The sequence below is a fragment of the Calypte anna genome, chromosome 3 (genome assembly GCF_003957555.1).
Source record: "Calypte anna isolate BGI_N300 chromosome 3, bCalAnn1_v1.p, whole genome shotgun sequence".
Taxonomy (NCBI): Eukaryota; Metazoa; Chordata; class Aves; order Apodiformes; family Trochilidae; genus Calypte; species Calypte anna.
Window position 1 is genome coordinate 86,566,220 of NC_044246.1, and position 25,979 is coordinate 86,592,198.

The 25,979-nt window shown below is 40.9% G+C and overlaps 1 protein-coding gene across 2 annotated transcripts in view; it reads right to left on the reverse strand.

Annotated features, from left to right (window-relative positions):
• Nucleotides 1-25,725, reverse strand: part of SMAP1 (small ArfGAP 1) — a 76,729-nt gene extending 51,004 nt beyond the window's left edge. Inside the window, exons 1-3 of one of the 2 annotated variants that reach the window (XM_030448074.1) lie at nt 25,419-25,725; nt 1,434-1,567; nt 681-766 (exon numbers count right to left, since the gene is read on the reverse strand). In XM_030448074.1, coding sequence (XP_030303934.1) covers nt 681-766; nt 1,434-1,567; nt 25,419-25,536 — 338 coding nt within the window. In that variant the 5' untranslated portion in view covers nt 25,537-25,725. The remainder of the gene's footprint in view (nt 1-680; nt 767-1,433; nt 1,568-25,418) is intronic. The other variant, XM_030448075.1, reaches the window with a different exon arrangement.
• Nucleotides 25,726-25,979: the final 254 nt, after the last annotated feature.

Here is a 25,979-nt window from a genome sequence, read left to right on the forward strand (position 1 = left end):
CACGTTATCCCAAGTATTCAGTACATTTGAAAAGGGAAGTCATTTGTTGGTGGTAAACAATTTTTCTTCCAACCTTGCCCTTCCAGGTACGTGGTGATAACCTCACACAAATGCAAGTGATGGCCACTAGAGAGGTTTGTTTTCTTCAGATTTTCCTCTGCCAGTCACCTGTGCTGCACGCTTCGCAGAACACATACACTTCAAGAGCAAAATGTACTAAGTACCAACTTTAAATTTAAAGAGCAGGTACTTGCAGAATATTCAGTCTAGAGGAGGAAAGCTGTACTTCACTTGAGTAAGAGCCAATGGCTTATTTTACTTACCCATTCAGATCATTATTTCCTGTTCAAATGGTTCTAACTTCAGCTGGCAGTTACTTAAGATAAAGACAGAATATTCAAGTGCTCTCTAGTACCACTTTAACTTCCCACATATACGGAAATTATGAAGTCGCCTCTTCTGAATGCAAAAATAAATGGGGCTTGCCAAATCTTGTTACAAAGTGGATTTGCTATAACTGAAGTAATTTAAACCTTTTCTGAACAATTCCCAACTTCCACTGTCATTTCTTATACAACAATAAGAAATAAATAAGGTGAGCTGCAATTCCTTGAAACAGTCCTAACATCCAAATTGCATTAAAAGGTATTTCAATGTGAAAGCTGAAACAAAAAGGATACTGATCTGTTTGAGGTCTTCGGAAGTTTTCTGGTAGATTAGCTTCATAGAGTAGTCTTGCTTTAGTATTTCCCATTTCTTGCATACACTAAGAAGTGGGAGAAAACAGTTATTTCATATCCATCAGTACTTTAAATCCTGAAACAGTCAGAATGCTATTGGTGCCCTTAAAATGACACAGTAGGTTTTTAACATGGAGATCTCTCTGCTGCCACATGTCTTGGGAGATGCTCCCATGGCACAGAAAGGCTGCTGGATAAAAGATATCACCACAGATTGCTTTTTACAGTGTAAACTAACCCATGCAGTAAAAGATAAGATTTCATCTCTCGGGATGGCTCTTAAGACCAGGAGGAATATTTGTCAGGTAGGAGAAAGAGACTTCAGACTGGAGCATTCCTGGAAAAGTCAGTACTTGGTACAGAAAAAAACATAATGAGGAATCAGACAGATGTGTGAAGGCTACGTTACAGAATAGGAAAGAGCTTGCAACACATTTTCTACGGGTACAACATTGAATCATCTTTCAGAGTCTCCATGAAAAGGTACAATACATTTAAAATGATCCAGAAAAGATAGCTAAACTTTCTGAAGTGAATTTTTAGAACTTAAGCTCATTACACCAGAAATATAATACATTAAGAGCCACTTTGACTGTAAAAAAATTCGGTTAGGGCATCATGATAAACCCAAATAATTTCAAAAGGATTCCTGCCATTCCCTTCAAACTGAAAACATATTGTAAGATATTCTACCTGTATTTGCTCTGGTGTCCATTGGTCCAAGTTGACAGACTTGACCCTTGATATATGGACCCCAAGATTTCGATGTATTCCAGCACATCTGATGCAAATAAAAACACCGGTGTTCCAAGAGGCCCATCTTGGACCTAAGGGGAATGGAGAAATATAGTAGTTATTCCTAAAATTCCACACACAGTGAAGATTTTTTTATTTTGCATATCTATACTGACAACAGGAATAATCAAATCTGAATAAATGCTCACAGCTGTTTCTCTAGGATAACTAGTTACTTATAATAATCTTCCTTGTTAGCAATTATATTCATAGCTTTATAATATTAAGTGATGTCACATAACATCTGAGTTAGCCAGATGAAGCTGAGAAGTCATATGTTGTGTCCACTACCTTCCTCCCTCCCCCCCGCCCCCCAAAAAAGCCCCAAACAAACAAACAACAAAAAAACCCTACACTTTAGAAAGCTGGGTTACTAGTAACACCAGGATTTTGCTTACATCCTGGATAATCCTTAGCTATGCAACTGATGCAAGCATTGGCATCAGTAGAAGTTGCTCCTTTTTCTCCAATTAAAAGCTTCCTAAGACATGCATCAGTACCTGACTAGCAATTAAATGTAGGGTAATCTTATATTAATGCAACAAATCCTTTAATACCTCATACAGCAGAAACTTTACAACAGTAGCATGCAAGAACTTAGGGACTGATTATACAGAAATCTGCAAAGCCAGCTGATTAAAATATCTATGACAAAGCATGGTGAAAAAGTGAACACATTCAGTACCCTTGATTCCTAAACTACAGTGTGAGTTGCCATTTACAGTGCAATGAATTTCCTCACATAATTGGGTTGACTTATGAACCTTACCATTATTTCTCAGCTGTGTTGGCATGTTGAGACAAAACTAAAATATGCTGGCCTGAATTCCCACAGAGACACTTGGAATGTTTGACTTGAAGTTACTAAACAGTCTCAAATTAAAAACTCTTACTTTTATCACTTTATTCCAGCTCTGTTCACAACCACTGCTAAAGGCACCATTTTAAAGTCCATCTAGTTTAGAGACTAAATAATAAACCATCAAAAGCAAGAAGGCACACTGAAGAGCTGGAAAACATTTTGAGCAATTATTTTCTGCTTTTATATGGCTTAAGGAAAATAAATTTATTTAAGCAATAAAGTAACAAATTAAACAGTGGAATAACAGACAAATCTGAGGCCAGACAAAAATGTTCACATGTAGTCTCTGAATCTATTTCACACTAATGAGAGTACACAATATTAAGCATTTCAAATTAAAAATGTTTTAATTAATACAATTTATCAATTACAGTTACAATTAAGCAGTATGCAGAAGAATTTACAAAATTATGCTTTATGTGTGGGCATCAAACCAGCTGTACTTAACCTAGCCAAACAGTCAACTAAAGCTTAGTCTGCAAAGGTTCCAGTGCAAAAAGTATTTAACAGCAATTTGGACTGATTCAATAAACAATTCACAGCTATCCCAGCTCAGTATGAAATCAGGATCCTTAGTTCTTCACAAAGGAAATATTTTGCATTTAATAGAACTGTTCACAGGTTTCTTCTCATAGGGCCCTTAAGAATACATTTGTTTTTCTTCAGCATAACTAGGTTCCTTTTGTTAATTTATCTGCTGTATATATTTTGCAAGCCAACTAAGAAAACAGACATTTGGCTTCAGAAATGAAGCCTGGATGCTAAGAATCTTGATGACTGTTATTTTATACTATTTAAAGACTCATGGAATGGTTTGGGTTGGACAGGACCTTAAAGATCATCTAGTTCCAACACCCCCTGTCACAGGCAGGGACATCTCCCACTAGACCAGGTTGCTCAAAGCCGCATCCAGCCTGGCCTTCAACACTTCCAAGAGGACATCCACAAATTCTTTGAGCAACTCATTCCTGTCGCACCACACTCAAGGGAAAGAATTTCTTCCTAGTATCTAATCTAAATGAAGCCTCTTTCAATTTGAAACAGTTACTCCTTGTCCTAAGGCTAAGTGCCCTTGTAAAAAGCCCATTATAACAACTCTGTCAGTGACATGGACAGTGGGAGCCGAGTGTACCCTCAGCAAGTTTGCTAGTGACATCAAGCTGTGTGATGTGGCTGGCATACTGGAGGGAAAGGATGCCACCCAGAGGGTCCTTGACAGGCCTGAGTGGTGGAACCCATGACAGCCTCATGAAGCTCAATAAGGCCAAGTGCAAAGTCCTGCATATGGGTTGGGGCAATCCCAAGCACAATTACAGACTGGGCAGAGAACAGACCTGAGGAGAAGGATTTTGTTGGTTGATGAGAAGCTCAACAGGAGCTGGCAGTGTGTGCTTGAAGCCCAAAAAGCCAATCATACCCTGGGCTGCATCAAAAAGTGTGGCCAGCAGGTCAAGGGAGGAGATTCTCCCTCTCTACTCCTCTCTGGCAAGACCCCACCTGGAGTACTGCACACAGCTCTTGAACCCCCAAAACAAGGACAAAGAGTTCTCTAAGAGAGTCCAGAGCAGGACCATCCTGCACAGGAGACATGCTCAAGCCCTCTCACCTTTACGATCATCCTCAGTTTAAAAATTTACATGTCAACAATATTGCTACCTCATCTACTGTATTGGGCGGGAGATGTTACGCATTTTTCTCCAGCAGTCTGATGGACTAAGAAGAGTCAGTTCTTTGATAAGAGGTGAGGCCACCAAGTCAGAGACTGCTGACTCTACTGAGAAGAAACAACTCCTTGATCCACAGGTGCACATTTTGTGTGGTGACTTCATGTTAATTTATTTCCCTTTTTTCCTCTCTTTTCTCTTCTACAACTATAATTTCAATATACTGGTGGGCAGGGAGTGGTGTCACAACCCCCCTGTAAGCCCTGCATGATAGGCTTGCATATGGCCTAGGCCTGCATGTGGAGACAACAGTAAGAGAGGTGGTAGGAGGTCTTCTCCAGTTGTTCAATCTGATATGCCTCAACACACCTGCTCATTGTTGACTGTGAAATGATTATTTGAGCAAAACAGGCCTATAAAAGGAGCTGTGTTTGTGGGCTTTGGTGGTTTTTTGTTTTTTCTTTTTTTCCACTGATACCCACCCTCCCCCTGGTATGCCGGCCCAACACTGTATCCAGGTACTTTTACTTCTGATTTCTCCTTTCTCTACAGCACTAGGAAGAGTGCTACCTAGTAGTTATAATTTTGGTTCTGTAGTTACAATTTTAATGTCTACTAGTTCTGTTCCATACAGCTGTGTATTTGCACCTGATCATGTTTTATCTTTACTTTGTCCTCGTGGGATTCAACAAGAACCTCCATGCTTACAGCCTTTGGAATGGGACACCTACCAAGAATGGTATTATACAGTGCAATTCCAATCAGCCAATATTAACATGAAATACCGGCTGACATCAATTTGCATACAACTGTAGTTGCATCCCATAGAACATTCTCCCTGCTTGCAGAAATGTGACTATCAGAAAACTGAACATTTTAAACACTGACTTCAGCTGTTTAAAAGTTCAGTAATGAAGTTTGACAGTCATTTATGTAATTTTAGACAAGTCTTCACAAATTATAATTAAGACAAATTTTTTTAAATACTAAAAAAGCTACCCATCTTCACATGACATTTTACTCTTAAATGCACTTCAAAGCATGAATTTTGTGGAAATACATCATTTTTACATACTCTGGTGAGCTGAAAGCTTTTCTCCCAACATATATCAAAAATTTCCCTACTTTCTCTGCACCCTTCCCCTTCAGGACATAATTTTCTATTATATTATCCTCTGTATTGTTTAAACCAGACTAGTTCCTTGCACATACTTAATGTGTGTACATATACTCCCTTGTATTCCTTTCTTCCCCATCCCCATAACTCAGTTTGGTTGGACCATATGTGATACTCCATAATATTAGAAAGCTGACTGAAGCTTCAGTAAACATGCACAGCATTGCTCACAAATTCTATTAAAGAAATTACAGTCGATATAACCAATTTTTTGTGGGTACAGATGAAATACAGCAAGAATAATGAGAACAACTGAAATGCTGCTATAGTTGGTATAGTGCTGTATGAAAGGAAACAAGCAAAAAATACATTATTTTCTAGAAGACCAATGTTTAAGGTTTATTTCAAACCACTCAAGTTTTATTTTGCATCAGTGAATGCACAGGCCTGGGAGATGACCACAATGAAGCAAATATACAGTAATTGTAGAGACAATTACAAAGTAGAATGATGGTTTGCTGCATCCTTTACCCACATTAATTCACTTTGCGTCCCTCCATCAGTCCACACCCATCAGCTCATTACAACTGTGTTAATACTGAAACACTTCTGCTGCAACACAGGTGCATGTTGTCCAATCCTGTGAAGCATCTCAATTTACAGAGAGCAAACAGAGGTCAGAAGTGGGGTGAAAAGAGGAAGCACACAGCCTTCCAATTTTATATTTGCTGTCAAAGGGAAGGATGACTGGTTTACATCTTGACAGAATACTCAGCACCCTTTGCATTCTGTGCATTAAACCAGTTAGCCAGGAGTCTAATAAGTTTGAAACAATGTTCTAAATGAAGAAACAAAGATTGTCCACACTGAGTTTAAATAAGGTTTTTATTGCAGAAGCACTTAAAAGCAAAGTTAGTTTTCACTCTAAATTCTTGCAATTACCAATTAACAATACTATAAGAGAGGAAGCCAACTATTACATGTAACACAGCACCAACTACTTTGCATCTAAATACAGTCTGTAGCAAACTTATCTTGGACCAACATCTTCAAAGACTTGTGACAGACTACAATTGGTCCTTTCACTCAACTGCCCCTTGTCTGTCCTTTGACCACAGAGCAGAGTGAAGTCACTTTAGCTCTGTTTCTCTGCTGCCGGTCGATAGACTTTATTTGTCAATAACTGGCGCCATCTTGTGGAATACAGAATTAACTGCAAGAAAATCTAAACTGACTCCTCAAGAATGGTTGCTGGCCAGTTCATAAAAAAGTTTTCACTTTTTGGCCAAAAACTTACCAAAAGCACCTCAGTGGTTACATCCGAATAAGCATTCCCTTTCACTCCTAACTCTCTCGGCATTATTCCCACACACAATTCATACTACACAAGCGTATTGCTATTCCAGATTTCAATCAAGTTATCAAAGAATCATAGAATGGTTTGGGTTGGAAGGGACATTACAGATCACCCAGCTCCAACCCCCCTGCATGGGTAGAGACATCTCCCACTAGACAAGGTTGCTCAGAGCCCCACCCAACCTGGCCTTGAACACTCCAGGGAGGGGCAGCACAACGTCCTTGGGAAACCTGTTCCAGTGTCTCACCAACCTCACAGGAAAGAACTTCTCCCTAATATCTCCCCTCTCTAAGTTTTAAACCATTTCCCCTTGTCATCTCACTACATACCAGTGTAAAAAGCCCTACCCCAGCTTTCTTGGAGGCCCCTTCAGATATTGGAAGGTCCCTATAAGGTCACCTCAGAGCTTCCTCTTCTCCAGGCATAACAACCCCAATTTTCTTAGTTGTTCAGCGTGGAGAAGGCTTGAACTGAATTGAGTGTTTTCCAGAAACATCTTCAACTTCTCAAAGCTGGGGTACAAGTAAAGATCATGAACAGAAGACAAGCATTTTTATGTATCAGATACAGATAAAAGAAGGAAAAGTAAGCAAGTTGTATTTAGTGTAATTCTACCAAATACAGCCAAAAGTGATACAAAACAGTCCCTCCTCCAGTGGGTACCCAGGGAAGAACAAAAGAACAAGACAGAACTTCAGTGACATCTCTGAGTTTCACTTCTTGCAACAAAACACCAGAAACAGGGATTAAAAAGTCAAAATGATACTAAAGGGCTCAAAAGCAATTAAGTTATTACTGCTTATTTTCAGTCTAATCTTGCTGCTTCAAAGACCATCTCAACTTGATTGGAGGCTATTTAGTTCTCCCCCTAGAAGGTAGAATTATATCCACCATCTCAAATTATTTTTGATTCCTGAGGGGGAGGAGAAAGTGAAAAAAAAATCCAACATGAAAACACACATACCTCCTTCACAACACAAAAAGCTTACTGGCAATGTCAATTATATCCACTGAATCAGACTTTGTGAATTAAACATGTTTTCTTAGAAAGAATAAAATATCTTGCAAAGCATGCATAAAGAACTTGAAGCAAATAAACTGTGCACCAGTACAAGAATTTTTATTCTCAACTAAAGCGCCTCCAAGGTCCTTGAACTTTCAGTCTATTAAGACTGCTGATACAGGAATATTTACCCACCACTTAATCCAGTAAATTAGTTTCTGATTAAGGAGAACAAACAGCCAAAAGCATGTTCTTTTGTCATATCTACTCCCCACATTAAGCTTAATTTATTTTCATCTACAATAATTCCTTTACCTACATACCCAAAGACTAAAAAAAAATAAAAATATGCAAGTCCAGTCTTTACAGTGCTTTTCAGATGTCAAAGTCTAAGTATGCAGTAACATTCTGCTTTACATAAAAAAAGGCAACAAAAGACCTTATCTTAAACATCTACCGTCTTCAGAAGTATCTTACAGCTGCCTTGGTAAGCCTATGTTTTGATAGCTGAAGCCAGAATCTAAGAACTAAAAATCTGCCATATTAAGAAAGTATGGAGGGCAATTAAAACAATATGGACTGTTTTAGTACTTTCAAAAATCAAACTCAGCAGCATAATTTGCAATGAAGGCAGACAGTTCAAGGAACTAAACACACTGTTCCAGAGCACAGCTTGATGAACAGCAGAGATTTGTGTAGTTCAAGGGGTGCTGCAAGAACAACAGTGGAAAGAAAACTTTAGAAGCATCCCTTGGCTATTTTTAGCCAGTGTCTGCTAAGTGGTATAGAGTTTCAGGAACATAATTCCTCCAGGTTTGTCTCTTCTATCTGGATAACCATTTTTCATTAAAATCATCAAAAGATCAATTAAGTTCAGTCCCATTTATAATACCAAAGAAGCTGTGTGGAACTATTCTGAATGAGACTCTTCCTCTGAACACCTGTTCCAACTCTGGAAGTCAGAAAGACCTATCAACCAGTGTCAATTACTCCTTCAGATTACTGATCCACCCCCATCAGTAATTATTAAAAGTGTTTTAAAGAAATTATGACAAAATTCCTATTGCAACGGATGTATAAAGCCTCAACTGGAAAAAAAGTACAGTGAGATTAATACTCTTTCAGTTTTGTGTTTACATCATGAAGTGGCTGACTTAATAACTACTCTAATTCTGGAATATATTCAAGTCATACAACACTTCAAATATCAAAAGCCTTATACAGGAGACTAAGATAGGAAAATGAAAAAAAAAAGGCATAGAGAGGACTGGTTATGGCAGCTATTGGAGATACACAGGGTAATGTCAGTTTATTCTTGAGATGAACAGTGGTTTTTTTGTCTAATAGCCATTTGGCACAAACAACCTGTAAAGGGACAAGGAGAAAAAAATTGAAGTTTTTTGGCCTTACTAAAAAACAGCTAGTTACCAAAAATCTGAGCTTTGACTGAGAAAGATTTGAAAAGTTCATTTTCCCAAAATAATAATAATAATAAAAATTATCAAAAGTGATGATATGATGCAAATGCAAAGTTATTAAACACATAAAATACAATATTTAGACTTCCCCCTGGAGTTATATACATAGATACATGGTGGATCACACTTCATGTAAAGTAATAAAGAGAAAAAGGCAATCAAGAATGGCTTTTGGGGATTTGTGTCCCAAGATTTCATTCCTATTCATCCTATTTCTAAGATGACCAGACCTAAATTATATATTATATATTATACTCTTTTTAATGCAAGTATTAATTTGACTCAGTGTTCCGTATTAAAACTTCCCTTAAAACAAAGGGAAAAGTTGCAAAGTTTGTATTTCTGACTTGGAAGTATTTTAGACCACAGAGTTCTCCAGCCATCCTAACACTGTCCACACAAGCAGGATAATAACCAGCTACTGCACTGCCAGAGAGCAGCTCCTGGTCCTCACCTTGCAGCCATGCCTGCCACGCTCACGCCTGGCTACTCTGAGCACACGTGTACATGTATGGAGAGCACACTTGGAGTACCTGGGACACTGCCACAGCACTCCTACCAGCCTTGTGGGATACTATCCTGCTACAGCATGCCCTCTGCAAAGTACAGTCACTGTAGCCCTAAGAATCAGAAATGTCAGAGGTGCCAACCCTGGCACATTCAACGACCTAACAGCTTCAGAAATCAAATTTCGATTTGGCTGAGTAGTGCTCTGATTTTATCCTGCCTGTTCACTCCTGAAGAGAAAGGCTGCTTGTGTCAGAGTTCAAGCTGCAAGAGGTAAGGTGTGCAAGCTGTCATTTCCTGTTAGCAGCATTAGGTACCTTCCAAGAAAGACAAGGTTACATAGGTTATTAGAGCACCAATAGGAAGCTTCTGGAGCTAGTCTTGACTGCAAATATTCCCTTGTCAATAAGGAACTGCTAAAAGGCTTACTGTTTAAAGTGTTCAATTTCTATTCCTTCTAGATACAGAAATAAAAGGAAAATTGGGGACCAGCTCTTGCATAATGAATTTGGAAGTTTGGATTTTCATGAAGTCATCACTAATAAGAAAAGAAAAAACAAATCTACACTACTGCAGCATAGCACTGAGAATAGCAAGAGTCCCTTTGCACAGCCAGGCACAGGGTAAAAGCTATAAAACATCTGCTGCAAAAAATAAACCTTCAGCCAGCAACTGAAATTTTTGCTTTAAACAATAACAATAATCTTAGAAATAAGATTTGTTTGAAAGACAGGTTTCTGGTTCAGTGTGTTTGCCATAAAAAAGGAATTGAAGGTTACCTTTCTCTACCAGATAGGAATTGTATAGCAATTGCATTAATCATCTTCTCTTTACCATTTTCACTCAAATACAATGGAAGAGATTCTGAACTATACGTTCCTGAACTATACAACCTCTGTGCAGCCCTCAGTGACTCCAGAGATTCTCTCTTGTACATCCTGAACTACAAAGCAGGTAGAGGGTCCCTCCCACATGAACCTCTGTTTGAAACAGATGTAGAGGGAAAACAAAGATCCAAAAGAAGAAGCAGAGTGCCGAATTTCATGCTCTGGACTGTAGAAATCACTGAAACCATCTGTAAAGACTGGCCAGTTAGTTTCTTGTACCAATCTTCTCTGCTATACTGGTTTGTGCTGGGATGGAGTTTTTCTTCATAGCAGCCTGTCTGACACTGTTGTGTGACCAGACAGTTTTGGAACACACCAGTGTTTTAGGGATTGCTGAGCAATGCTTGCATAGCAATCAAGGCCTTTTCTGCTCCTCAGACTGTCCTGAAAAGAGAGCAAGCTGGGGGGGTGGGCAAGAGGCTGGGAGGGGACACAGCTAGGACAGGTAACCCCAAATGACCAGATGGACACCCCATTTCATAAGATGTCGTGCTCAGCAATAAAAGCTAGAGGAAGAAGGAGGAGGTTGAAGTTATGGTCACCTGGGAAGACATGTCTTTTTACCTGACAAAGCCCTTCTTTCCTGGAGATGGCTGAACACCCACCTGCCGAGGGGAAGCAGTGAATTAATTCTTCATTTTGCTTTGCTTGTGCATGCAGCCTTTGCTTTACCTATTAAGCTGTCTTTATCTTGAGGCACTGGTTTTCTCAATCTTACCCTTCTGACTCTCTCCCCCTTCCCACTGGTGGGGGACACAACGCAAGGGGCTATGTGCTGCTTACTGAGATTAACCTACAACATTTCCTGTGTTCACAGCACAGACTGACTCACTACCTTCCCCTGCTGCATGCTGTCTTCCCTCACTTCCTCTGCAGGTTAAACAGACCAGAATAAGCAGACTTTCATGCTGCACTATACAGCCCTCTTACCTACAAGAGAGCCTATCTGCTCACCCATAAACACTAACATATTACAGTTCTCAGGGACAGGAACAGCCTCCCATGAAAATGCAATTCCATTCTTGGATGATCTTCAAGTTTTACTGTTACAATATTACTAATCTTCAGAGCAGCACTTTGAGGTCCTCAGGGTTTTAACATGAGCAAAGCCAATGGGAGTAACAAGCTGAAGAAGCCAGACAGAATCAAGCCTTTCCCACTTTCAGCTTCAGTGCAATCAACAAATTCTTCCCACAAATCCCCAAGGCTTGCACACCAACCTAGCTACAGCCCAATACAGTACTCTCCCAAAATCTCAGCAAACTTCTCAGACCTTGGAATGCTTCAATACCCATCCTTGTAGCTGGATTTGGGCCAGTCCATAAAATGCAAGGTCTGTGTGCTCTGCAATATACATCACCTTTCTTTAAAGATACAGCTAGTGTATGTCCTCGATCAGTGAATACAAAAACCAAAACATTTTAGGTGGGAATGGACTTCCTGAGGTCATTTAGGCTGCCATGATGCTCCAATCAGATGTAATGGAACCAAGCTGCTCAGGGCTTTGTTCAGTCATCTGAAACACCTCTAAGGCATTTTCCACCATCACTCTGAGGAAAGCATGGTCCAGTATTTGATCACTTCATGGTTTAAAAAAAAGTAAAGAATTTCTTCACATTTCACCACACTAGATCATTCCACACAATGCAGAAATGAGGTTTGCATTCTTCTAAAGGGATCTCCCTGCTTCCTGTATCTATGGCAGTCTCCTCTCATATTAACTAAATTACATATAACTCAAATTAACACAGATAAGCATTCTGGTATGACAGACAATCAACACTCAAGACACCATACATTGTTTTATCGGCTACATATGACTGGGGAAAAAAATTAAAAAGCCAAAAAGTTACCTTTAAACATATATTTTTCATAGCTGTTTTAACTAGATTTGTGTTACACAACAAAAGAACTTGCTCTCCATTTTTTAAAAAGTTATATTTCCAAAGTGATTGCTACCTTCTGTAGTGAAAAGAAAATAAGTAGTTGCAGCTGTACAATATTTTTCCACAAAATAGCATTTTCTTCAGCAGTCAAGAAGATAAATTGAATAGAATACTATAGAACTCAACTGCATTTAGTCTGGAATGCAGAATTTTCAGTAAGTATTCAGAGAACTTTGCAGGATTCTTGAACAAGTGATCTTGAATCTGCTGTATTTTTTTCAAGTATATAAAACCAAACACTTGACAGATTTTTTTTGCTGTATAAACATATTTTGGAGTATGAGGCAGTACAGCTTTCTGAAGAGGATCTCCGTAAAATCCAAATTCCATGGAAACTGTAGTGAAGACAAGTGGAAAGGGTCATTTAGCATCACCTCTTTCACAATCTGCTTGCTGTGAGCTGCAAAACATCCAGATGAGTGAACCGAGACTCCACAGTCTTATTATTAAGGGGAATGATAGTTACTTTTTACTTAAAACACACACGAAACCTTCAAATTGTATGTGTAGGGGGGGGGAGAGGGAGGGAGAACCTTAGATAGTCACCACATGCCCACCAAGGGGGAGAGTACAAAAAAACTTAGATTAAAATAATAAAAAGGCTATGAGATAAAAGGAAAAGATTCATTCTCTACTTCCTATCAGCAGGCAATGTCCACTTCCTGGGAAATGGGGCCTCAATACACATCAAATTTGCTCTGGAAGACAATTTTAAAATGAATGCTCCCATTTATACCACCACCACCCCTTTTGTTTGTCTAGGTTTTAGTTTTGTTTGGGATTTTTTTGTTTTCAATGTTTTTATTACTGAGCACATTATCATGTGGTATGGAATATCCTTTAGGCCAGACTGGGTCAGCTGTCCTGGTTACCTCCCTTTCCTAATTCTTACCCACTCCCAACTTAATGGCCTTAGGAAGGAGGCTGGAGACAGCCTTGATGCTGCACAAGCACTTCTCAGCAAGCACCAAAACATTGCACTGTTATCAACACCATTCTAGCTACAAACACAAAACACAGCACTATTAAGGGCTTCTATGGGGAGAGTTAAAGTTAAATCCATCCCAGCCAGACATCCCAGTAGTTCAGTACATTTAAAGCTGAGAAAATCCCACCTAGGTACCATTGGACAATGAGAATAAAGACAAAAAAGCCTACACTCAACACATGATTGGCACATCTCTGGTCTAACTGCTGCTTGGGAGTAGAGTTCAAATGCACAAGCACATTTCCACTGAATATGCCAACATTTGGCATTTGACATGCTTGAAGGGATTTTTACCACCATCTACAGGTAACAAGCAACTGAACAAATATCCCACAGGTACATATCCCAAGGAAAAAAAAAAAAAAGTCACAGAATGATTAGGCTAGGAAGGGGCCTTCAAGTTCATCAAGATCCAACATCCCTAAGTGGACAGAGACGCCTCCCACTACACCAGGTTACACAAGGCTTCATCCAGCCTGGCCTTGATCACTTCCAGGGAAGGAGCAGTCCCTACACTTAAAAGCATCATTACTTCTCAATATACTGTTTGTTCCTAGAAATTTTTATGGATGAAAAACTTAAGCCCAAAAGATCTGAGCACATTTTACAAGGACCATATTTAAAATGATCACTCAGTTCCACTGCCATGTTTTGAATCCACCCTCAAGTTCAGCTGCATTCAAGAATTGTCAGGTCACACACAATGAATCACTTCCATCTTCTTTTGCAGAAATTCCCAAGACTACTACTGCCTCTAATCCTACTAATGAAGTCCTATACTATGAACCTTATCAATATGCTTTTAAGCACTTCAGTAACATTGTATACAGATCCTTGTTCCCTCCTCCCTAAAAAGAAGGTAGCACACAGAAACAGTATGGCAATTGAAAGCTAAACACTGAATAGCATATCCCTTTCTTCATTCATGCAAGAGAGACAGTTCCCTACTTCTCATATAAATACCCACTTTCTTATACAAAATCATAGCCAGGCATAGCTTTGAGAAACAAAAGTGCTCTTCTACCAAATCACAGCTGCAAAGTTAGTTGCTTGGCAACACTGCCTGGAAGAATCACATATTGCTGTCCATAGCTCCACTCTGACAGGGACTGAGCTACCATCTCTGCATCTCTGTCCTCCAGGGTCTATGGAAAGTAAATATCTCTTCAAGAGAGAGAGGGTGCAGCTGACTATCTAGGCTTACTGAGACAGGTAGCATGTTGACCTGTGCAGTTTTCACTTTGTCTTATTAAAATGTTACCATCTCCATAAGCTACAAAATTAGTGCTCCCTGTGTCTATTATCTACCAGACTGGTAGCATTGGGATGTTCCCTGAATGTCCAAGTTCTTCCTCCTCTTCAGACAGTGGCTGTGGAACCCAAAACCATCTGGCTCCTCTGGCTGGAAGAACACAGATCTCATAAGCATTTTGAGTAAGCTAGAAACAAAGCAGAAACTCAAGTTGTCTTTATTGGGTTAAATTTCACAGCACCAAGTGGGAAGTCCTTGACAGTATGTACTGAAACATGCAAGTTTCTCACCTATTGGGAAGCAGTAAGTGGTAAAGAAGAAAGAGGAGAGACTAAATAAAGGTTAGCATAATACCATGTAATTATACTGTAAAGAGATTAATATGAAATAGGTGTCCATCCAAATCTCAATTTGCCAAGTTTTCATAAAGAAAATACAGCAGGTTTGTGTGAATTCACACAAAAGCCAAGCTCTCGGCAAATATCAATCAGATAATGGGTCCGAACAGAAGGAAAACAAACCTGTAGTAGTTTCTGTTTTGGCTCAGTCTTCCAAGGGGACAAGATTTTCAGTGACAATACAATACAGAGTTCCAACAAGCAGTTTGAAGATCCAGGGAGATTTCTGACACAAGAATCTCTAGTTCTAAGTAACTTTCTACCAGCTCTAGGAGTCAGCTTAAGTTGAGAGGATATTCTAGCTTGACTTAAAACAGCATTTTAGTTACATACAAAGACACCAGCGACCTTTCTACGGAACCTCTCAATCCCCAGTTCCTACAGATGCCTAGTTTTGGTCCTTTTTACCTCTGGATGCACGAAACACAGGAAAATTTATTTCAAGCCAAGTCAACAGTCTACTACAGTCTGTATTTACTGCTGTTAAATCACCTTTCTCTCATAAAGGACCGTAACTTTAACCAAGAACCTACTTTTAGTCTAGGTAGGCAGATGTTTGCACTAGGGGTAAGGGGAAAAATATATGGTATCTGCACTGGGACTCCATACCAGCTTCTAAATGAGGCAACAGCTGAATTGGATCTGCAGTAGCTGACACTCGAAGGGATTCCTAGAGATCACCTGGTCCAATCTCCCCCAACTCAGAGAGAAGCAAACTACAGCAGCTTGCTTAGGATTGTTCCCAGTCAAGTTTAGTTATCTTCAGGGATAGAGACTTCACAGCCTCTCTGCATCATCTGCTCCAATGTTCAAACTCTCCTAGAGTAATAATAGTATCCTCTCATATTTTAATGGAATTTCCTTTGCTTCAATTTGTGTTCATTGTCACTTGGTCTCATCACTGGAGACTACAGTCAAGTCTGCCACTGTTATCTTTGTTCTCTGTCACCAGGTATTCATTGATAAGATCTCCCCAGTATCCTTCTCTCCTCCAGGGTAAACAATCCCAGCCCTCTAAACCTCTCTTATGTCAGACATACTAACCTCCTTGTCTTAGTGCCCCTTTGATGGACATGTTCCCATCTCTGTTTCTCCTGTAATGTGGAGCCCAGAACTGGACACAGCACTACAGATGCTGTTTTGTCCGTGCTGAGGAAAGCAGAATGAACACTTACTTCCCTCTTGCTTCTGATGATGTTCTTCCTAAAATTCAGTCCAAGATGACATTGGCCACCTTTGTGGCAAAGATACATCATAGGTTCATGACCTCTTTGGGATCTACAGGACACCCAGCAGCTCTTCTGTATCCCTAGACCCTCTTCCTAGGGGCAGGGCTTCATATTTCCCTTTGTTGAATTTCATTCTGTTCCTGTTGGCCCATTTCTTCAGTCTGTCAATTTGTCTGCTCCCAGTAGCAGCACACCCATGTGGTTTATTAACCACTACTCCCAGTTTTGTATCCCCTCAAGCTTGCCAAGGGTGTTGTCTGCCCTATCACACAGGTTGTTAATGAGTGCTGCCATCAGTATCAGGCCCTGAGGTTACAGGTAAGTTTGACCAACTGTATTCTTCTCTCTGAATAGTCTTGTTTAGCACTAGCAGCTAAAGTAGCCGAAACCTTAGGCTGCAAGAGCTGATCAAGAGTAAACTTTTTGATAAAACTAATGCTGCTAACACAAAACTGGCTGAATACAACCGATGCAGGTGGAATGAATAAGATAAGAACCAAGGAAAAAAACTGCACGAAAGGTGGTGAAAACTTAAGAAATCAAGAGAACCACCAACCAGAATTAAGTGATTGGATTTGGGGATCGAGTGCTGGGGGTTACAGGTTGAGAGACATAATCTAGGGCAGGGGTCCCTCTCTGAAGGCAGTCATCTTGAGCTGCAATCTGAGCTAAATTAACAGCTGACTGTCCCCTGAGGCTGATAATTGCCTCTCTCAAATCCTATAGAAAGCATGGATTAAAGAGGGAGCCAGCATTCCAGGAAAGGGTACCTCCCTGAAAGTCTGCTTATCACATACATGTATCTCATTGCTTTCTCTGTACTGTTGGCAAAGACTTCCTAGCGCTGCAGTACTGCTGTGTTTTCTTCACATCATTCAGACCAAAGAGAGCAGATTCACAAAAAGGCAGTTTCAGTTCCACAAAACAAGATACAGAAATAAAGTGAAGGTCAACAACTGATACTAAGGGCATCCTGCAGTGGCATCTTTTCTGTGTCACTACGGGATGATAGAACCATAGCTTAGATACCATTAGGAGACATCAACAGTTCCTAATGAAACAGTGTCTTATCAATACTAACGATCTACTACTATTAATAATCAATACTAATAATAATTTTTCAGAAACTTCCCCACCATAATGGTCCATGCAAAAAAACCATCTTAAACTTCCCAGGCATATACTTCTAAATGCAGGGCAGCAAAATGAAGGACATAAGGATTTCTGCATCTGTGTAATCTGCACCTGAGAGAACATAAAAATTCATAGTACACATAAAAAAAGTGTAGTGAAAAAAAAAAACCAAACAAGTCCTATAGATATTTTTATTTGTAGTCACAGAAAAAATTCAGGTTGCAAGGAAACTTCACAGGCCATCTAGCCTCTGGAGCAATGCTAACTTCAAAGCCACACCATGCCACTTCAGATCTCATCCAAACAAGTTCAGCTAAGTCCTGAAGAACAAAGACTGCACCACCAAATAACATTTTAAGGGCTTTGGTAAAAATCCTTCAGGCTGTGCACACAGTTTCAACACCAGGAATGTGTATTTACAAACAATCCCAATCTATTACAAGCTAAACAAGTTTCCTGCAACTTATTCCACAGTATTTTTTGCACTACTGAGAGTGAAGAGATGGAAAGAAATCCTTTCCCTACAGGCAGGAAAAAACCACCACCAGAATGACCCAATCATGCAACACTCTGTCCACTTACAAGTTTTAAACTAAAGCTGTCTCACTCCTACCAGCAGGAGAGGTATCTTCTAAAGAACTCTTTTCTCAGGTGTGAGTTAATTATAGCTCTCAAGGCCACAACAGCAGCTATTTCCTACAGCGTTTCCATCTCATGCAACCAGTGTCAGCAACAGATAAAAGGGAATATAAAACAAAACAGAGCATTGGAGTAGTTTAGTAGCATGGAATCAGAAAAAAAAAAAAATCCTGATGAGTGTCAGGAGAGACTGAAGGGAATTTCTGATCTCTAGAGTTCTTTGAAGGCATTACCTTTTCACAGAGGCCAGAAAAATAAGTTTAAGTACCAGATGATCACTAGTGTTTCTAATTATACCATTCCTTACTATTGTTTGATGTCAAAACATATTATTCCAGTTGCTAAGCAAGACCCACTGTTGTGGGTTAACCAAGCAGGTAGTTAAACACCCCACAACCGCTCACATAGGCGCCCCCTTCCCTACTCCTCAGTAAGATGGGGGAAAGAACATTGGGGGGGGAAAAAAAAAAAAAGGAGAAGTAAAACTCATGGGGAGAGACAGACACTTTAGTAGGACAGATAGGGAAGGGAAAACAATAATAACAATTATGATAAAGGATTCACAAAATAAATGACGCCCAGTGGAACTGCTTATCACCCACTGATGATGCCCAGACAGTCCCTGTACAGCTACAACCACTGCCCTCCCAGCCAACTCACTCCAGTTTTTATAGTTCAGGGTGACATCACATGGCATGGAATATCCCCAGTCACAGCTGGCATGGCTGTGACCCCCCCCAGCCTCTTGTGCAACCCCAGCCTCCTCGCTGGCAGGTAAGAGAAGCTGAGAAGTCCTTCAGAGTAAGCACTGCTTGGCAACAAACACCAGTGTGTTAGCAACATTATTCTCATCCTAAATAAAAAAAGCAGTATTACAACAGCTACTAGGAAGAAATGTAACTCCCTCCCCCTAGCTCAAAAACCAAGACACCCGCCCTGAATCAGAGTGGTTTGTCTTCATTACTCCTACTGGAAGGATACTGTGGAGCCTCACTGGACAGCTAGAAGACTCCAGGTGTTTTTATCTGTTGATTCATATTCTGGTCTGCTCTGTTTGTATGACCTTCAGCAACCTGACCTCCCAGAACAACCTGGGAATAGAATTACACAGAGAAGTACTAGCAATTTCTTGATCCAAGTAACCTTTAGTTACATCTTACATTTGCAGCTACATTCACTGGGACAAGATATCCATAAAGCAGTAAGCAGCAACTACTTGGTAATCACTGTGTTCAAACTTAGTATAGGGCAAGAAGTTGCACTCATCTCATGTGGGGAACTGGCCTCCAGTGTAATCCAACTCCATTCCACCTCTCCTAGGTCTCATTTTGGTAGTTCCTCCACCTTAGGAGGAGGATAGGAGAGGTCTTCACCTGGAAAGTAATCTGCCAGTGCCTTGTCATACAGAAAGCTTATACTGACCCAAAGCATTCTTTAACTGACAGCCAGGGAAAAAAGCTGAAGCCTTGAATAGGCTGAAGGCAAGAGACATCCATTTGCTTTAGGTTCATTCTGGAGGAAGACATGACTGTATATTTTCATATACAGTGTAAGATTAAGGCAGTGAGAAGACCAGCAAACAAAACAAGCAAGTATCAAAAGCAGCTTCACAAAAAATAGGGCTCATACAGTTAGTCTTCCAGTCATAGAAGGGAGCACATGCAAAACATAATTGTCTACAAAAAAACCCAAGTCTGAACAGCTATAAACACATCTGGAATATTCCATATTTATTTTGCCAATTTGCCCATTCCAGTTTTTTAGTTCCCCACTGCTAAGAGACTTTGGTTTGAGATTGGCAAGTTGGCAGGAAAGTTAAAGTTAGGTTAACTTGAAGCCAAAACTGTAACAACTAGTTCTGGCTCCCGAAATTCTGGTACTGCAATCCTTCCTGTTCAGTCTCTCCCTCTACCTGCCACTCTTCAGCCATAGAAAACCAAGTCCTCAGTCACATACAGATATCCAAAGATTGTACAATACCACTACAAATACTGAAATGCATTTTCATTAATATCTTAACAAAATAATCTAGTTGAACAAGCAACAGTGCCAATGTGACATTCTGTACTAGGATTCTGGTGAGATATACCTGGTAGTGCTTGAACACTGTTTAAATTAATCAAGTAAACATTAAAAAACAAAACAAACAAGTAACAGAAAAAACACACCAAAAAAACCCCCACACAACCAAGTCAACAGAACACCTCCTCTAATACAGAAATTTTATTCACCTTTTCTGAAAGCCCAACACATCTGCAATTGCCTATACAGAGGTCTGCAAGCTTTCAATTATGCTATTTTAACTTTGCTGCTGTTAAATTTCCCAAACAACTGACAACTCAGGTAATTGCCTTCTTGACAGGGAGACAAATTTACAAGGAGATTTCAGTAATCAATCAATTTGTAACAAAGCCAACATCCAAATGCAAGCATGACAAACAGAAAAGGTAGGTTAGAGAGTACTCACACAGGCTTTAAACATACATCTTTTGTTGAAACAATGATTAAAACACCATTTGGAGTCTTACAATCCACATTTTTGGAGATGGTCACAATTCACTAAGACTAATTTCCTCCAGTTTACTTTACAGGCCTACTTGCTTATATGGCTAATCCTCTGATACTGGTGAGTATGCCTCTTTCTAAGAAAAAGCACCTCCTTGTGCTTCACACTTTTCAGCTCCCAAGTACTTGATTCAGTATTGCTTAATATCAGTGCCCAAATAATACCAGCTTTGCTGCCAAGCAATAACACATGCCCAGGAGTCTTCTGGCATATCATGACTATGTGCAAGGTACATAGAAACAGAAAACTATAGCCCCTGTAGTCAAAGGACTGCTGACAGAAGTTAGCAGGTTTCAATTTTGGCTCCATTTGACAGATCTCCCAAGAGGTGCTATTGCTTAGAGATTCTAGTATCATCACTGGAACAATATTCAAAACTCATTTAAAGTCTCTCTACAGAGAAACAAACAAACAAAAAAATCACATGCTTTACAACAGCTTTCAGCATACAGACAAGACAGATGGACAGATATACAGCTACTTCTGTCTCCTAGAATATTCCAATTCCTTCTAGCTTTACCTAGTTATACACACAAAAGGAAAACAAAGGAAGTCTGGGTGCTTATATCTTTCAAAAATTCAGGACGACTTAAGTTACTACCAACATGGTTATGTCCTACAAATAGAAGAAACAGTAGTATAAATACTTCCCAGTAGTTTAACACTGGGAAGACATCTACTGCCTTATGTAGATGACTGTTCAGATAGAGATGAGTAGTTGGAATACAGACAAGAACTGTCTTGTCAAACGTTATCCCAACCTTCTCCCTCTTTCAGAAATCTGTGATTGCAAAGACAGTTCCGGAACCTTTGATTTTTAGGCTTCTTACCAAAACAGATATCATCTAGTTCTCCCAGTAGCTGTTAAGACTTACAGTTTGAATGTGACATATGATGACTTATGGCCCTACAGCAGGTAGTTTCCAACACATTTTAGCGGTGACAGTCAGATTCATAGCAGCTATTTCAACAGGCAAAAACCAAATACAGAATAAAAAGCACTTCCAGAAACTGTTGCCAGAGTCAGCAATCCTAATTATTGCATAATGCTTACTCTGGCAGATGTGTCCTCAGCTGTACTCTCCCCCTCCCAAAAGACTTGCAGACCAAAGCTGTCCAATCTATCTGCACACCTTGTACTTGAAAAAGTAAGCCAAAAACCAAAGTTCAGGTTTCTTCTTGATAAAGACTATGATTAATGATAACAAGATTATTTTGACTACTTTAAGGAAGACCAAGAGGTAGCTTTTCAAATTCTTGTACAGAGCAAGCATACAATAGTACAGGAAAGGTACATGATTGAAATTTCACAATGCAATGTAAATGTTGGTCATATGCTTGAGAGCAAGGAGAGCTTATTCAGTAATATGGGAGTAAGTAGTTAGAATAATAGTAAATACTGTTAATCATCTTTTTGATATGAGAAGTAAAAGCCAGGAGAGAAGCCTTAATGATATGAAGGCAGTTCAACAGTGGCACTGTAGTAGATATGATGAAAACAATTAGCAACAAAAATGCAAAATGGACTACATTAAGTTTTTCAGGGTCATAAAGGATATTTAAGATTTTAAGACTAACTGCCTAAGAATTCTCAGAGCCTCAAGACTAGCAGCTAAAACAGATACACAAGTGCAGTCTGCAAGATTTCAACATCCCTTGGATGTGACTATCTGAAGAGATGCCTGAGGTAAAAGTAATACCTAAGATTTAAGACAGACTATAACAGAAGGGGAAGGAATCAGTGATGACAGCCTCTTAGCTTCAAGTAGAAACCCATGCTGAATTTGGGTTGATGCCAGCTATCTGAAAGACCATACTGAAAATGGCTTTAAGTATTGCCAAAATAAGACCCAAGATACAACTGCAACTCAGTTAACACAATGAGTATTAAATCACACATTTTGTTAGTCACAAAGATAATGTTGCCCAACAATTAGGTACAGGAAGAAAGCAAGAAACACAGCTCAGGGAATCCTATTGAAACAAAACAAAAACAACTACCCCACAGGCCCCCCCCCCAAAAAAAGAAAAAACAACCAACCCAAAACAGGAAAAGCATGCATTTTGAATTAGGCTGACATCACAGAAGTCCTAAATATTTTGTCATGTTCATATCTGCAGAACCCAGGATGAAGAGAATCCATAGTGGAACGGGCAATAGGGAATTTCAGACTGCAGTGACAAACACATCCAGAGATGAAAGGGATGCTGTTAGTGATTCAAGAGGTGAAGAAGACTGTCACAGCCCAGAGACTCTGGTTAGCTAATAGTGCCATCCATGTTAAAAACTGCTGCCTCAGACATCTCTGCATACCAGGAATAGCAGAACTACAACTCTGCCAGACACCAGAAAGCATTCATTAGCATTCAAGCACCACGGATTAAGTGTGAAACATATTAGGAAAAAACAGATGGCTGCAACTGAAAGAAATATCTTTCACTTCTCTTCTTTGGGGAAACAGGTTTGAACAAAGGCTGACAGGACAAGGAAGAGTGGAACCTGGTACTGCGTACTCACAGCAAGCTTAATTTTCAACCAGAGACTCACTCATCTTTTTTTCTTCTGAGCCACTCATCTTCTGGAAGTATACAGAAATCTAGACTTCAGGGAAGAGTGGAGGCATCTCAGTATTGTTCACACAGCTTATCTTCCTAGAAGGAAACTTCCTAAATGTAAGAAAAGAAATCTGTACAGTGTCCATGTACGAGTATCTCTCAGTCAAGTGCCTCTAGAATAGCTGTAACTAAAGAGAGCTTCATACCACAGTATCCCCTTCAACTACAAGATAACTACACAGTTAACAAGAGGAGTGCAGGTAAAGGCTGATGGCACTTACAAAGGTTATAAAACACAAGATTTAAATTAAGAATAACCCCAAGAGGATAAGATACACACAAATTAAAATAATAATTAAAACAAAAAAAAATTAATCCCATCAGCACTGTAAGCTCATGTTGCATCACACAGTATTTTCATGTCAGCTTTCCTGATGGGCAGGGTGAAAGCATGACATGACTGGGGCATACAGAAAGCCAAAAAGGGCAGACTGGGGCCAAGCAAAAGAGGAGACCAGGAAGCCTTCAGATTTTATTAAGGCAGGTATATAAAATAATTTCTAGAAAGATGGAAACTGAATTGCAAGTACTAGCAGAAGACAACTTGATCAAGAGATTGGCAGGTCCTCCAGAACCTCAAGAGAAAAATTACTAACTCAGGATACATCAAAACTTGAACTTAAGAAAGCAAGCTTCTGTGACAAGAGAAAAATGAAAGGAACAAAGAAAAGAGTGGTGGATAAAGATACTAAACAGAATAAATATAAGAAGGAAGAAGTTGAAAGTGTAGTTATTGGTGAACTGAAGTGGAAAAAGATACCAAGGACTACAGAGCCTTACAAATTATACTTTGACCAGGTGATGGTTAGGAAGAGGGCATTCAGAAGACAGGACAAAAATTAGTTGGAGAATTCTACACTTCTTGATCTTGATCAAAGCAGGTCCAAGGCCTGCATTATAGAACAACACTCAAATGTAATTCCATCAGCAAGCAACTCAGAGCAGCATTGAGCACAGAAATCTGAAGCGCCAATAATGTACAAAACAAGCATGATTTTTCCAGAAAACAACTGGCAATGGTAAGTCTCTTACATGGTAATAGAGAGCTTAGGGGAATGAATAGCTGTGCTAGAAAATGGTTAAGAGTTACTTGCAAAATCGTAAAGATCTATGATCTCTGGTATAACCCACATTATGTACTTCTTTGGGTTATATATGAGGAAAACGGTCTTACTTTTGAAGTAGCAGGCATGGATTATAAAGGAAAATTACAGTGGCATTCACAGTTGCTCAAACTAGTTTACCATACTTAACCTCCACTTGAGGTGGAAGAGGACTGAGCAAAGCAGCTCTAGAGCTAAACATATGCTGTGAACACCTGGTTATTAGCCAGGAAGTATTATGCTTAATAACTTGCTCTGCAATCATCTTATTTAGAGTAACATCTTAACAAATCGTCTCCAGATGAAAGACGGACATGCTACATTTTTCCATTTCAAAGCCACAGGACCCAAAGTAAACACAAATGCAAGTATAATGCAAGTATACATCTACTTTTGCATGGAATAAAACTATCAGACTGAAGAGAGGCACGATCTGTCGGCCACATAACCTTTAAAATCTCATTCATCACCATTCCTCTGCGACATGGTTAACCAAGCACAGGCACCCAGGTTCAAAGAGCCTGGCATTCGTAAGACTGAGTCAACATTAAAGCGCATTCATTGCTTCAGACACTCAAACCTACACCTCATCCGGCACCTATCCCCAGCATCAGCCACTGTCATCCCTAAGGCCCAGGGACACAGCCCTGATCAATACTTGGCTGCACTGTAGGAGGACGCGGCGGTGAAACTTCAGGAAAGGGCTAGGCCAGTCACTGCACAAAGCCTCAGCCGGGCGGGTTCCTGACTTTCGGATACGGCAGCTACCAGCCGGACAGAGAACCGCAAATCGGTTCACAGGGAAATTAAAGGCTATCTGCCTCCCATCAGCGTTCTCCCCAGGTCGCACAGATTCCTGCTGCTGCCTCTGCACCGTGTCGGGAAGGGGCCGGTCGCCGCGGACGGGAGGGCGGCCCCGCCAGAGCCTCGCCGCCCCTGCGGACGTGGAGCGGGGCGGGGTGGCGGGGCAGCGGCCCTGCCCCGGCCACGCTAACGATCCCCGCCTTCAGAGGAGACCCTGCCGCGCCGGGCTCGGGAGGACAGAGGCAAGGCCCGTGGGCAGCGCCTCACCTGGGCCGGGCCGGCTGACAGACCGCGTCCCCCGCCCCCAGCGCCCGCCCGCCCGCCCCAGCGTACCCTTGGCCTCACAGTCCGCGCAGTACTTGTTGTCTTCTTCCCGCAGCAGCTTAGCCAGGATGGCCTGGTGCTGCTCATTCTGCTTCTGCGCCTTCTCCCGACAGGAGCGGGTGGCCATGACGACGGCGGCTGCTGCTGCTGCTGCTACGGCGGCGGCGTCTGTTGCTGGTGGCGGTGGGGAGCGGGAGGGGTCCCGGGGCGGCACCGCTGGGGACGCGGCCGCTCCTGCCCTGGTGCAGCCACGGGAACCCAGCTGCCGCGAGCGCCGACTTCCTCAACCGGATCTACTTACGTTCCCAGACGCATCCGCCTCCCGCGCGCGCACACGCCCACCCTCTGCCTCCCCAGCCCTGCGTCGGAGGTGAAAAAAAATAGTCCTGCGGCTCCTAATGCCGCGCGGGCACGTGGACCTCCCCCGCCGAGCGCTCCAAACAGCGGCGGTGGCGGCGACCCTCGGGGCTGGAACCGTTTTGGCTTGGGAAGGGCACGGAGGGGACACCTGTGAGTGAGGGTCACGTCGCGGGTACGAACAGTATCCATCCGCCGGCAGGTGACCCCGCC